At 37.2% G+C, this 16,313-nt stretch overlaps 1 protein-coding gene across 1 annotated transcript in view; it reads right to left on the bottom strand.

Moving 5' to 3' along the window:
* Positions 1–573: 573 nt before the first annotated feature.
* LOC132060762 (probable 3-hydroxyisobutyryl-CoA hydrolase 3) overlaps positions 574–16,313 on the bottom strand; it is a 47,361-nt gene continuing 31,621 nt past the window's right edge. The window contains exon 9 of the mRNA XM_059453695.1: positions 574–1,081. Within this exon, the coding sequence (XP_059309678.1) occupies positions 947–1,081 (135 nt within the window). The 3' untranslated portion in view covers positions 574–946. The remainder of the gene's footprint in view (positions 1,082–16,313) is intronic.

Here is a 16,313-nt window from a genome sequence, read left to right on the forward strand (position 1 = left end):
ATATATATATATATGTTGTAAGAGAGTTGTAATGGAGTGAGAATTGTCGTAATCCTATGCTTCTGGGTTTGTATCGCGAGATTTGGGAGCAAGAAGCTAACGAAAAAGTTGTGGTAGGAGCCCCAGGGATTTAGCTTGAACTCAGATTATACGTTTGCCATAAGTATAATGGTACTGCGAAGGATAGTAAAGGGTGAAGAACCATTATGTATATATGTACTTTGGATCGATGGAAGTGGTCTTGAAAAGGAACTGGGAGGAATAGTTTAAGGAACACAACCATTATGCTCACTATCGACAAGGTCATATTGGATAAACACTCAGAATGTAAGGGTAGGAGAGATGGTGACAAGGATGTAAGGACTAATGAAGCTGACCAATGAACTACAAGGAGTCAGTACAGTGTATATCCAAGACCAACAGATATCAAAAAGAGTAGCCCGAGATGGTACCAAAGGGATAAACGCTGAAAGGGCACCGTATATGAGAAAGGTAGTGGGTCACTAACAAGGAAACAAGGAACGAGAAAAAGAGAAATACTTACGGGCCGATACCTGTATACTTGTAGTCAACCAAAGCTATTTAATTTCCTTTGTGAGCTAATCTCACAAGTAAAAATGTTTCACCCGATAAAATATAATTGCAAAAGTGCCAAGTCATTCATAAAGCTAGAAATTATTTAATAATATTACTCCCTTCATCTCAATTTGTGTGGCGTTGTTTTGACTAGACACAAAGTTTAAGAAAAAATGAAGACTATTAAAATTTGTGGTATAAAATAAATTTTAGATATTTGTGGCTGTGAATTATTTCATTGAGGGTAAAAGGAGAATTTTAAAGTTAAATTCTTAATTATAGAAAGGTGATATTTTTTTTTTTTTTGGGAAAAGCTAAAGCTGAAAGTGTGTCACATAAATTGGAATAGAATGAGAATAAGAAAAGAACATTACCTTTTCAAACCACAGCCTTCCTTCAACACCGGATTACCAACGAATTCTTTTATGATTCTTGAAATGTTCGATTCATGAACAGATTTTGATGATAATGCTTCACATAATGCATCTTCCATTGACTCGATATCCTACAAAAGGTTAAGTGGTTCTGTTTAGAATATTTAAAAGAATAAAAAGAAAAAAAAAACTGCAACAACATGAAACAGACCAATTAATGGGAAGTGATTAGACGATATGATCCAATGTAGCTGAGAACTATCAATTGTTTTTCATGAACGTTGCAGTACAGCTACATGCAATGGACTGTTTTAATGACGTATGTCTTGTAGAATACACAGTATAGAAAGGAAAAGAGAAGCTTTGCATATATGTTTCAAGTGATAAATACAAAGTGTACATAAAGCCTTCTCATATAGGCTCGAGATCACTAATGGATCTGCACTAGAATAGTAGAGTCCTACTTAACTTCTACTACATGTTTGTATCCTATTCATATTGATATACTTCTGATACACTAAAGATATACACGGATACACTACTGATATATATTTAATATAATTAGTCATTATTCTAACCACTGCACAGTTCTACTTCTGCTCGACTATTATCTGTAGACTATAAGAAAAAATGAGAGAGGTGGATCATCCACTCTGTAACATCTCGTGCATTCGGGCTAGAGTTCAACTCGTAAGACGGGGGTATAATGGAACCAATATGAGGAGTATAGGTAGTGTTTTGAAAACTAATCAATTCATAAGAAGAGTCTTGGGACAAAGCAAAGTCGGAAGCCACTCTACGGAGCATGAGCACAAGTGAGTTTGCAGAAGGGCTTAATTCAAGAGACTATATCCCCTTTATTAATTGGGAATTTGGGAAAACTTCCTTGATGAAAGTTGTATCCCATTGCATTACCTTTCCAACGGTATATTATGAAGGTTAAACGAACATCTGTACAAAAGGTTATGGCCGTTTTACTGGGGGATCACAGAGCAGGCTAGTGAAATACGACCCATATATACGGACCATATTTTGAGATACGGTCCGTATCTTGGGGCCGTATTTAGTGGAAAAATAAACCTCGAGATTCTGTTTTGTGCCATGACTAAATACGGTCCATAAATACGGACCGTAATACGGTCCATAAATACGGACCGCATTTATGGTCCATATTTTTCCCGACGCAAAACCAGTTATATATACATAAGTTCAGTTTCATTTTTTATTTTCATTCCTTCAAGCCCTAGGACGAAGGTCCTCTTCTCCCATCAATCCAAGACATTAAGGTAAGCCATTCCAAGCCCTTCCAAGTGAATTCTAACATATATTCATGAATTCTAAGTAGAATTCATTGTTCCTATACTAGTATTTTCAAGAAAACCCACCACAACTATTCAAGACTAAGGATTTTGGATTTCTTCTCAAGTTCAGACCATTAGTTACAAGTTTTGGAGCGTTAACAGGTATGTAGGGTTTCAATCTACGTGGGGGAACATCATTGTTCTTCCCCACGTCATGTTCTTCCATGATTATACGAAATTTCACCAAAACTAGGCTTTCTAATCATGTTCATGATAACCCTAAATACATGTACCATGATATACCATGTTGTACTAATAATTCGTTATTGTGTTCTTAATATCCATTTTTTTTACTGAGAATCTGTCTGTAGTCCATGAAAACCCATACTTTGCATTCTATGGGCTCTTAAATACAAGTTATGAATTATTATGCTAAATACCATGAAAATCCTACATGTTTCCATGTTTACATACAAGTATATTATGTAATCATATATTCATGTTATATTATACTTACAATTCATGTTTACAAATCGTGTTTAAGAAAATCATGGGCTCAGATGCCACCTATATTCATGTTCATGTTTTTGGGAGTTAAACATATTACCGAGAAGGCTCAGATAGCTTGAAACTACGCTTACCACTGTAGGATAAGGATCGCTCCGCCCAGCCAGGATGATTCCTTCATGTTTTATTGATTGGATCCTTTCATGTCATGTTCATGTCTCATACCCCTGGCAAGGTATGAGATTTCTTTGCTGGTCGGGCCAGGTACTAGACTCCACATACCTACGTAGTGATTCATGTTGTCGGTTATATTAATGCTCTCCCAAGTAAAAATATTTTTACTCATCTTATATATATATATATATATATATAGAAGAGGGAGTTCATGCCAAGATCATCGACCATGAACTCCCTCAATGGTCAACTGAAATTAAAAGATGGGAACCAAGAAAGGATTAAAAAGAAAAGAAAAATGAATAGGGAACCAAAAAAGGATTGAACGTGAAATAGCAAAAGCAACTGCGGCTCACATTTATATATATATATTTTATACTATTAAAAAAGAGGGATAAATTTTTAGGGTATTTAGGTAATTACTCCAAATAAGTTGATTGTTGTACGTGTTTTATTAGTTTTTGACTGTGCTGACTTTTTAGCCCTTTGATATAGCCGCATTGATTTCAAGTGGTGTCATTTATTATTATGACTATGGCCGACAACTTTTTCCAATTAACTTGTCCATTGCTCATATAATCATATTTATGAACCTATTCATAGTTTAAATTTGTTTTCGTTGTACGTTTACATTACTGCCTCCTACCGGTCATATCATTGGATATTTTTAATTTTTAGATTTAGTCCAACATATATAATCATTTATATCATAGAAAAAGTAATAATTATTTTCTTAAAATTATCTTTCTCAAAGGGTATGTTCAAGATAAAAACACAATCGCTGGGAAATAATTTTGATTTTCGACGGACTTAACTTCCCGTTTCATCATTCGTTCCATGTACTAATGACGCGTAGTGCTTTTATTTTCATTTTTTAGAGCATAGGTCTGTTAAATTCAATTGTTTTGACATTGAATTATGATTATTATTCTTTTTCTTAATACATTAGATACTGCTATAATTATAGATTCTTTTATTCAGAATTACATAGTCTGAAACTAACAACGAATTAGTATCGATGACCTAGGTGTTCCTTCTGACCTTAATAAAATGAAGTTGGATCTCAAGAGTTCTAGCAAATAATTGTTTGTCATGATAAATATTCTTTTCGAAATAGGTTATTATCAAAATATATCAAAATTTGTTTGTCTATTTGAATCGGATATTTCCAACTAAGATTTAGAATACTAATAAATCACATAATATCCCCTGTTATTTTTATCTCTTTTTTGAAATTCAGAAATAGTAAGCGATTCCATAAGGGATTTCGGAAGTATAAGTTATTTATCTTATTATGTTATTATTAATCAAGGATTTCTTATATAGCTAGAACGACCCTCACAAATTGAAAGTCTCTATCAATCAAAAATCAAATATGAAACTTCATACACCTTAAAGTTCATATGACAAAAAGTTGAAAATAGAATAACTGCCAATTTTGTGTACATAACGAGTATAGACTATACAATCATCTTCCATGAATTATCTTGAGGTTTTGATGTTTGATCTTCTCTTTTAACGGTATGGAAGGTTGTGGAATGTTGTAGAACCTTCAGGAACTCTTAAGAACACTCTTATAATGTGGGGAGATAAGTGCAGGAGGTGGATATGAAAAATGGGATCTTTTGGAACTTAAAAGGGGTTTTAAATCGTCCTCCCGCTTCAATTTGCGGTGGAGATGAAGGAATTCTTAACGTTTGTTCACTGTTTTTACATAATTTAATTTCCACCTCTTGTTGCTACCTTCGATCTTGCTACAATAAATGAATCTTGAGATATAAAATTATTCATTTCTTGAACTTTATAATATTTGAAAAAATGTGCTTTATTACGTTTGAATACTCATAGTTATTTGGTTTAATGAAAGACAAATTTGATAATAAAAATCCCGCATATAGGGAGAGGTTTACCAATCCATCAAAACTTATGACGATCCGTCAGAATTTTGCTTGCATATATGAGGCAAGTTTTTGCCCAACCATTCTTATTTTGAGATCGAACAAAACTTGTGAGTCATTTTTTTTTTAATTATAATTGTGAGTCATTTTTAAATTTATGACATAATTTGTATTAAAGTCCAGACAATCCTCAAGGACTTTTGGCAAGGCAAGTTTTTGCTCATCCATTAGAAGTTATGATGATCCGCGGGGAATTACTATCATATTGTGACACACAAACTATTTTTATAAAATGAGTCAAAACCTAACTTTTTTTTTCTCATTCAAAACCTAAAATTGTGGCACAAAAATATCCTATTTATACAAATCAAAATGCCATATCCGAGGATAGAAAATATTGGGCCCGTCTTTGCGCTTATCTAGTACATATGTGTGTGTGTGTATTCATGTCTGATGATGCTCATGTTCAGGTTCAGCTTGCAACTTACAGTTTCAGTTCTATTATTTCATGTGCCATGCTTATTTCATTCAGTTGCTTTACATACCAGTACAATTCAAATGTGCTGACGTCCCCTTTTATTTGCCCGAGGGTCTGCATTTCATGATGTAGGTATTGATTTGCACGACATTGGATTTGCTCGTTAGGACATTGCTCGTATCAGCTTTTGGTGAGCCCCATCTCATTCGGGGTTGTGTCTTTACTTCTATTTATGTCGGTTATGCATTTAAGGTATGCCGAGGGCCTTGTCTCGATAAACAGTTTAGCAGTTAGACTCATGTCAAAGGTTTCATAGACTAGTCAGTTATGTCATGTCAGATATTCAGTTGGGTTAGCCTTGTTGGCTACACCCTTATATTTTATTTTCGCATTCATGATATAATATATTTTCAGGCTTATAATCATTGATTCCATGTTTTTCACAAAACATGCGTGTTTAATTTATATCTCGCATCAGTATATGCCCCATGTTGATTCAGCAAGCCATGCGGTTCGCTCTGTCACACGCAGTCAGGCACCGAGTGTCGTTGTCTCGCCCAGGCCATGGTTTGAGGCGTGACAAAGCTTGGTATCAGAGCATTAAGTTCAAGTGTCTTAGAGAGTCTATGAAACCGTATCTAGTAGAGTCCTACTTATGGATGTAAAGTGCGCCACACTTATAATTGGGAGGCTACATGTCATTTAGGAAAAGTTACCATTCTTTCTACACTAGATCGTGCCATAGAGCTATGCAGTAAGAAATTGTTCAAACTTATGTCCTTCTACCGAATACGCCTCGTCTCTAAAAGAAAAAGGAGATGTAAAGCTAATATTTATCGACGTATTTCATTCAGATGGAGTTGTTAGGAATGGAGCAAGTTACACAAGAATGTGCGGGGTGGATGGACCGAGCCCTTGGTCCATTTGTGGCTCTTGTTTCAAGAGGATGTGTTGTTATTCCCCCTTTCGATAATGAAACTATGACTCCGACACCTAATAGAGTTGCTCGTGCAACAAAAAGACAAAAGAGGACCGCTTTTACCAGCATACTGAATTGCCTCACCTATAGGAAATGCCACTTAGGCAAATGCTACATGAGACTCGAAATATGCTATCGTTGTGGTAAGAGGGGTCACAAGAGGACCCAGTGCCCTAAGTTAGGTCGTGGGGAGCGCCACTCAGCTCCTTGTCAGAAGGACGTCCGTAAATGTTTTGTTTGTAAAAGACTTGGACATCTACAAAGGGAATGCCCCCAGTTTCATAATAGGATGGGTTTAGAGTTTCAGCGGTATCCTCCTTGCAGTAAGTGTAGCAAAAGATATACAGGAGAGTGTCGTATGAGTATGGATGCGTGTTATAAGTATGGTCTCCGAGGCCACATATAGAGAGATTGCCCTTCAGCCAGGTATGGTAGTACCAATAGCGGTGGTGGTAAAGTTCAGCCCACCGAACTAGTCGTAGCAGCATCAGCAACACCTTTCCGGTACCGATGGCACCGTGCACCGACGGATCGAGGCACAGGTAGGAGTGAAATGTCAGGATCAGGCGGGGGTCAGACCCGTTATCATGATGTGGCAGGTCATTAGGATTCAAAGGTGCTGCCAAACGTTGTCGTATGTATGCCGACAGTTTTTCCTGCTTGATATGCATAAGCTGGTATTGCCCCTTAATCTACTGTGTTTTAGTGGCTATCTCGTGATTGAAAGTTCAGAGCAGAGTATTTTAATCTTTACCTTCAAGGATGTTGACATACTTCAGTGTGACTATGTATATGGCTAAAAGAAGTTAGTGTTTGACTAGAAAACGCGATTTGATGATGTTGAGTCTCTTAATATAGTCCTAACTTGTTTAAGTGTTTTTGGCAGCATTAGAGGGTGTGATGTTAGTGAATTGCCTTAAGAGGATTATTTTGATGGACAATAGAGGAGGTAGGTAAGGGAATCAAAAGGTAAGTCTCATGGCAATAGTCTTAGAATCAGAACCAGAAGAATGATCAGATAGCAACTTATTGCTAGACTTAAGGAATCCTCAGGCTTAAAACGTCAGCTTTTAAACTAAGGGGGAGATAGTACGACAAGGTACCAAGTTATATCATGTGTTGCATATATCGATAAGTGTCGAGAAATAAAAGTTTAGAGTAACGTTGCGTTTCCAATTCTGGAGTAATTCACATACCAGGTGGTATTTATGCCCAGAAATACTCTACTCATACCTTACGTACTATAGCGTGCCCATGTTAGCGCTTTACACTCCATATTTATGGTTCAAGAATGAAGACTCCATAACGATAGTGATGTATGCAAAAGAAATGTTCTTTCATGTTTTGCACATCAGGTTGTGCTCATGTATAAAGCTAAAACCATATTCATGTCACGCGTATCTATCGTGCTTTTATACCCATGTCCACGTTCTAGATTTTAAGTACTCTTGAATATGATGTTGATAGGAAATGATAAAAGTAGATCAAGATGGATGTCCTACCTACGATTCTATGTAATTCGTGCTTATGTTCCTCTGGCTAATGTTTTACAATCATGATGATAGGATTCCCTTTTCTTTCCCTAAGTACCTATGCCCTGTTCACTTCCATAGTGACTTTATACTCATGTCTCAGGTGCTTAATGCATGGAATATTCATGCATATAATCCCTTCCTACATGAGTCTTATTTTATAACGAGGGTGTCGACTCACAGTGATAAGAGTAAACAATGTTGAACCATGTCCCATTCTGTAAGTATATCTAACTTCCAAAGGTGATACCTTATCCGTGTCCTATGTCTCTGAGTACCCAAGAGTGAAGCCTACAAATTGTACTCCATGCAAGTCACACTTATGCCTTATTCTTACTTCAGTACTCATGAAGTCATGTCTAAAGTCCAGGGTAAGAAGCTTTGAAATACTCATGTAAACTCCATGTTGCTCATGTCCCCCTGCCCCATGTCATTCTATTCACATATTCACGTTCTATGCCATATTAATCACGTTTCCATGTACGTATGTTCCGTTTTATGTCCTTCATGTTCAATGTACCCGTGTCATGTTTATGCCCTAAAACGAAGTGTCTCATATGATTTGTACGAATACTTCCTTTTCTCCCAATCCTTTATGATCCGCTCACGATAATAAGCAAGGTAAGCCAAGGTATTCATAAGTATGTTTCAGAACGAGGTATTCATAACTATGTTTCAGAACGAACAAGGTAAGGTTCGAAGTAGGGTATATTCCAATATCAAAAAGGAGATCTTTCATGTACCTTGTGGTACTTATTTTTGCAATATTCCACTCAGATTCGACGTATTTATGTCATGTCTATGCTAGAGCATTGTGCTAGGATCACATTCTTGTTCTATGACCCATGTATGTCTCATTTGCATCAAGTTGCGCTTACATTTAAAGCCTAAGTCGTACTCCGAGCTCATATGTCCATCGTGGTGATATATGAACATCTATAATCAAGTCTCAAGTGTTTAGATCCCATCTCCACTCAGCATACAGATCTCCAGTTGTAAAATCCATGTTTTCGGCATTCAGATTTCATGTTATGATATCCATGTTTTCACGTATTCAAGTCCCAGGTCAGTTCAACACCCATGTATCCACGTAAGCCATTATTTATGTTCCATGTCATGCTCCTCACGTCCATGCGATCGTGTCATGTTTACGCTAGTGTTCCAATACTCATGTCATTCGTGCCTACGAATTCTTTCTCAAGTCCCGTGTATAGTATTCATGTATTCATTCACTTCAATATCTATGTGTTCATGTCAGTCCGGGAGTCATGAAAGTTATTATTCACTTATTCATGTTAGTCACGTTCATGTTTCAATACCCTGTTATGTCATGTCGTGCGTATTATAATGCCCTTTGAGGCTTGTGTTGTGCTTTGGTTAGCTGGCAGATGTTTGAGTTGTTAGGACCATATTTAGTTTATCAGGCTAAAAAAAAAGGGTCAAGTTGATGATTGGGTGTTCTTAAAGGTTTCACCTAGGAAAGGTGTGAGGAGTTTTGGCAAGAAAGGGAAACTTAGTCTCAGATACATTGGACCTTACAGAATCTTGTGAAGGGTTGGTCAAGTAGCTTATGAACTTGAGTTGCCACAAGATTTAGCGATTGTACACGTAGTGTTTCATGTATCCATATTGAGGAAGTATGTGGGAGACCCGTCGTTGGTTGTTCCTACTGACACTATAACAGTTAAGGATGGTCTCACTTATGAAGAGATACCCGTAGCCATTCTTGATCGTTAGGTTCGCAAGTTGAGAACTAAAGAAGTTTCCTCAGTAAAGGTGTTATGGTTGAGTCAGAAAGTCGAAGAGACTACATGGAAAGCCAAAGAGGACATGAAATCCAGATATCCACACTTGTTTGAGGAGCAAGCAGAGAGCGTTCAAGGTAAATACCCTCCATATCCATGTCATGTCCCTCACATATTCATGTCTCACGTTTCACGTTCATGTTTATGTATTCACGATTCATGTCTTATGCCCCAGTATCCAAGTTTTCATGAAAACCATATCATGTTAATTCAGTCTCCATGTTCCATGTCATGCTTCCTCACATTCACGTACTCAAGATATGTCCAATCACATTCTTAACCATGACCCATCATTCGAGGATGAATGATCTTAAGGGGGAGATATTGTAACACCTCGTGCATTCGGGCTAGAGTTTAACACGTAAGACGGGGGTATAATGGAACCAATGTGAGGAGTATAGGAAGTGTTAACTAATCAAGTCATAAGAAGAGTCTTTGGACAAAGCAAAGTCGGAAGCCACTCTACGGAGCATGATCTCAAGTGAGTTTGCAGAAGGTCTTACTTCAAGCGACTATAACCCCTTAATTAATTGGGAATTTGGGAAAACTTCCTTGATGAAAGTTATAGCCCTTGGAATTACCTTTCAAACAGCATATTATGGAGGTGAAACAGATATCTGTACAAAAAGTTATGGCCATTTCTTGAAGGGTCATAGAGAAGGCTAGTGAAATACAGACCATATTTTGAGATACGGTCCGTATCTTGGGGCCGTATTTAGTGGAAAAATAAACCTCGACATTCTGTTTTGTGCCATGACTAAGTACAGTCCATAAATATGGACCGTATTTATGGTCCACATTTTTCCCGACGCAAAACCAGTTATAAAAACACAAGTTTAGTTTTATTTCTTATTTTCATTCCTTCAAGCTCTAGGATGAAGTTCCTCTTCTCCCATCAATCCAAGACATTAAGGTAATCCATTCCAAGTGAATTCTAACGTATATTCATGAATTATAAGTAGAAATTCATTGTTCCTAAACTAGGGTTTTCAAGAAACCCACCACAAGTATTCAAGACTAAGGATTTTGGATTTCTTCTCAAGTTCAGACCATTAGTTACAAGTTTTGGAGCGTTAACAGGTATGTAAGATTTCTATCTACGTGGGGGAACATCATTGTTCTTCCCCGCGCCATGTTCTTCCATGCTTATACGAAATTTCACCAAAACTAGGATTTCTAATCATGTTCATGATAACCCTAAGTACATGTACCATGATATACCATGTTGTATTAATAATTCATTATTGTGTTCTTAATATCCCATTTGGTTATTGAGAATCTGTCCATAATCCATGAAAACCCATACTTTGCATTCTATGGGCTCTTAACTACAAGTTATGAATTATTATGCTAAATACCATGAAAATTCTACGTGTCTCCATGTTTTCATACAAGTATATTATGTAATTATATATTCATGTTATATTATACTTACAATTCATGTTTACAAATCGTGTTTAAGAAAAACATGGGCTAAGATGCCACCTATATTCATGTTCATGTTTTTGGGAGTCACACAGATTACCGAGAAGGCTCATATAGCCTGAAACTAAACTTACCACCGTAGGATAAGGATCGCTCCGCCCAGTTAGGACGATTCCTTCATGTTTTATTGATTGGATCCTTTCATGTCATGTTCATTTCTCATACCTTTGGCAAGGTATGAGATTGCTCTGCTGGTCGGGCCAGGTATCACACTCCACGTACCCATATGGTGATTCATGTTGTTGGTTATATTAATGCTCTCCCAACTAAAAATATTTTTACTCATGTTATATATATATATATATATATATATATATATATATGTATTCATGTTCGATGATGCTCATGTTCGGAGTTCACTTATAGTTTACAATTTGGGCCATTTTATTATTTTATGTACCATGCTTATTTCATTCAGGTTCTTTACATACCAGTACAATTCAAATGTGCTGACGTCCCCTTTTATTTGCTCGGGGCCCTGCATTTCACGATGCAGTTATTGATTTGCAAGACAGCAGATTTGCTCGTTAAGACATTGCTCGTATCAGCTTTTGGTAAGCCCCATCTCATTCGGGGTTGTGTCTTTACTTATATTTATGTAGGTTATGCATTTAACGTATGTCGGGGGCCTTGTCCCGGTAAACAGTTTAGCAGTCAAACTCATATAAAAGGTTTATAGACTAGTCAGTTATGTCATGTCAGATATTTAGTTGGGTTAGCCTTGTTGGCTACACCCCTATATTTTATTTCCGCATTCATGATATAATATATTTTCAGGCTTATAATTATTGATTGCATGTTTTCCACAAACCATGCATGTGTAATTTATATCTTGAATCAATATATGCCCCATGGTGATTAAGCAAGACATGTGGTTCGCTCCGTCACAAGCAGTCAGGCCCCGAGTGTCGTTGTCGCGCCCAGGCCATGGTTCGGGAAGTGACACACTCCTAGCTTGCTTCTAAATCCTGCAAACTGTTGCATTGTCAGTGCCTTGGTATGAATATCAGTAAGCCGGTCTTGTGATCTCACAAAATATGTTATAAGCTGTCCTTTAGCGACCTTTTCGCGGACAAAATGATAATCCATTTCTATATGTTTGGTTCTAGCATGTAGAACTGGATTCACAGTCATGTAGAGTGCACTAAAGTTATCACAAAACAGTGTTGGAGTTGTTGACAATGTGACACCAATATCTATAAGGATATACGTTATCCATGTAATTTTAGCTGCAACTGAAGCTAGTGCCCTGTACTCAGCTTCTGCACTTGATCTTGCAATTGTATGTTGGTTCTTAGATGCCCATGAAATGCAATTAGCACCCAAATAGATTGAGTATCTTGTGGTTGATCTTCTTGTTGTAGTACATCTTCCCCAGTATGCATCAGAAAAACCATACAACCTGAGAGGTGATTTGGCAATCAGTGTAAGTCCAAGCTGAACTTTTCATTTAACATATCCAAGGATCCTTTTGACAGCCTGGAAGTGTCCACTATTTCGAGTTTGCATGAATTGTCTTTCTAGGTTCACTACATGAGTTATCTCGAGCTTGGTTAGTGTAAGATACTGAAGACTGCCTACAATACTTCTATATACTTAAGTGTTAACAGGACTTCCCTTAGCTTCATGCAACCCATGCTTCTGTGCAAGTGGAGTGTTTACTGCCCTAGCCATGATCATATCAGTTTTCTTGAGCAATTTTATGGCATATTTACTTTGATTTAGGTGAATACCTCCATCAAAGTATGTGACTTCTATGCCAAGAAAGAAATGCAGTGGACCAAGATCCTTCATTGCAAATTCTTTCCCAAGTCTTTGTGATAATTTCCTGAATATGTGCAAAAGAGCTGCCAGTAATCACTATATCATCAACATACAGAAGGAGTATAACAGTACCTTTAGTGCAATGTAGGACAAACAATGACGAATCCGTTGTACTGCACTTGAAACCAAGGTGAAGCAAGTACAGACTGAACCTGTCAAACCAGGCTCTAGGTGCCTGTTTAAGACCATATAGAGCCTTTTTTAGTAAGCAGACATGGTTTGGATACTTAGAGTCAATAAAGCCTGGTGGTTGTGCCATATAGACTTTTTCTTGTAGATTTCCATGCAAGAATGCATTTTTGACATCAAGTTATCTAATGGGCCATTGTAGACTGGCATCAACTGATAGCACTAATCTTATAGTAGTTTCCTTAACCAAAGGGCTAAAAGTCTCTTCAAAATCAATTCCCTCAAGCTGAGAATATCCCTTAGCAACTAACCTGACTTTTAATCTATCTATAGACCCATCTGACTTTAGTTTGGTCTTGAACACCCATCTTGATCCAACCACATTCGTCTCTGTTGTTCTAGGTACCAAAGCCCATGTTTCATTCTTATGGAGTGCATCAAATTATTCCTTCATAGCAGCATACCAATGTGGATTTCTGAGTGCTTGAGCCACATTCTTTGGCTCACTACTTGCTACTTCATTTGTTGCTATTAGTGTTGTGGGAGTGATTGGCACCTTCTTTATCTTTAACCTTGCCATCATGTGATGACCTGCTGTATCATCAGGAGGTTGTGCTTCTTCTTGTATGATGTCATTGAGAGGTTGTGAATTCTGAGAATTCTCAATATTGAACCACTTTGACAGATCCACCTCCAATTGTATCCCCTGTGGATCAGCTACAGAAATTTGATCAGCTTCCCACAAGACATGTGAATCAACTTACTGGCATTAGTATCATCAGCAGGACTCTCACTTTCATCAGATTCTGCATCATCATGATCACTTCCTGATGTTTCATCATGTTGACTTGCAGCATCAACAAGTGAGTCTGTTACATAAAAATCAGCATCTGGTAAGTCTGCTTCATGATCAACATCAATATCAGCATCAGGAACATCAATAGTGTTAGAATGAGTGTTTAACACTTCCCCTGAGATGTTAGCACCACTGCTTGGCTGAGACTTATCCTGTACATTAGACAAAAACTTAAGGAAAGTGGCTAGGTGAGTAGAGGTATTTGGAGAAGTCTGTGCACTGTGTTCTTTTTGCACATATGGTAAGGTGTGATCATCAAATATCACATGTCTAGACACAAAAACTCTCCTAGTTGATGGTTGATAACACTTGTAGCCTTTGTGTAGACTGTTGTAACCAAAAAACACACAAGGATAAGTCTTTGGTGCAAATTTTGTCTGACCCTTAATATAAGGATAGCACCTACAACCAAACACTTTAATACTAGTGTAATCTGGAGATGCTCCATGAAGCTTGACAAAAGGCATTTCATTCTTCAGAACTGAAGATGGTAGTCTGTTTATCAGGAACACAGCAGTGAGAAAGGCTTCTAGCCATAGGAATAGAGGCAGTTTTGCATGAAAAAGTAGTGCCAAGCCAGTTTCTACTATATGCCTATGTTATCTTTCAGAAATCCCATTTTGTTCAGGAGTGTTAGGACATGACATTTGTCTAATGAATCCACAGTTTTCCAAGTGTTTAATGAATTCATTACTGATGAACTCACCTCCTCCATCACATTGGAAAATTTTGATTGGTTTTGAAAACTGTTTTTCAACCATCTTCTGAAACTTAACAAAGTGCTCAAAGAATTCAGACTTTTTTCTTATTGGATATAACCAAATATATCTTGTATGATCATTAACAAACAAAATGTATTATTTCATATGCTGAGAAGATTCAACAAGGGCTGGACCCCATAGATCACAATGAATTTTGAGCAAAGGTTCCTTCTCAATTTTATTTCTCAATGCAAAAGGAAGTTTAAAACTCTTTCCTAATGGCAGCTAATACAGATAGTAGACACTTTATTCCAACTCTTGACATCTATGAAGCTATTTCTATTCAAAAACTGTAAGGACTTTAAACTAGGATGACCTAATCTAGGATGCCAAATGCAATCTGTCTTCTTCCAGTCTGGGGTTGCTGTCAAAGCAAAAATATTGTTATCTTCCAATGCATAGAGTCCTCCTTTCTTAGTTCCCTTGGTCATTTGTTTCCCTGACTTCTTGTACTTAACAATAAAATCAGATTCATCAAACTCAAGAGTACATGAATTGTCTTTTGCACGCTTGCTAACAGATAGTAGATTCTTATTTATTCAAGAACTACTAGTATCTCCTTAATTTTTAATCCAAACTTAGTAGTATTTCCAATATGTGTGATGTTCAAATGTGATCCATTACCAACAATTATCTTATCAGTTCCATTGTAAGTCGTAACTTTAGATAGATTGCCTGTATTGTTGGTCAAATAATTGGTTGCTCTAGAGTCAACATACATGGCATTGTCCTCAACTTTTGTTCCTTGTAAGTTGACTGCTGCTAAGGCTTATGGAAGATCTTCTGCAGCCTGATATGAGTAGTCCCATATGTAAAAACATTTAAGAGCAGTATGATTATTCCTACCACAGATTTGACAAGCATTATCCTTGTCCTTGACTTGATTTGAACCTTGCACACTTTGATTGTTCTGAGTGTAGTTCTGTCCAGCAGGTCTGAAACCTCTTCCTCTTGAACTATAGTTAGAGTTTCCTCTATTCTGGTTATGATTCCCTCTACCTCTACCTCTGCCTCTTTGTGCAGAGAAAGCCATGTTGTGGTTTTCCTGAGGCACCTCCTCATCATCTTCTCTCATGTCAAAGCCTCTAAGTGCACTGACAAACTGATTGAGTGTGGGGTAGGGTGTTTTTCTAACAGTTCTGAAAATCCTATATTTAGGACCTAAGCCTCTAGCAAAGTTAATCACCTTGCTATCCTCATCAACAGGTTTGTGTCTGGCAGCACGACCATCACATATTCCCTTGAACTTCTTCAGACATTCATCAAGCTTCTTGGATCCTAACTTGATGTTCTGCAGTTGTTATTTCATTTGAAACTCCTTGTCCTTTGTTGCTTGAAGATATGCTTCTTCTAAGAATTACCACATCTCTTTGGTTGTAGAACAACCAACAATGAGATACATGCTTTCCTCAGTCATAGTACTTGAGATCCATGTTCTCAACAGCACATCTTTCTCCTCCGAATCACCGTCTTTACTTTCTTTCTCCGTATCTGCAGCAGCTTTTTCCTTTCCATCTGTGATAGGTGAGTCTTCCTCACTTGGTTTCTACTCCTTAATCTAGTTGAGTACTTTTAGAACTTGCATGAGTTGCATGATCTGAGTTCTCCAAATCAAGTAGTTAGTAGGCTTAAGT

This window comes from Lycium ferocissimum, chromosome 6, assembly GCF_029784015.1.
Source record: "Lycium ferocissimum isolate CSIRO_LF1 chromosome 6, AGI_CSIRO_Lferr_CH_V1, whole genome shotgun sequence".
Lineage (NCBI taxonomy): Eukaryota > Viridiplantae > Streptophyta > Magnoliopsida > Solanales > Solanaceae > Lycium > Lycium ferocissimum.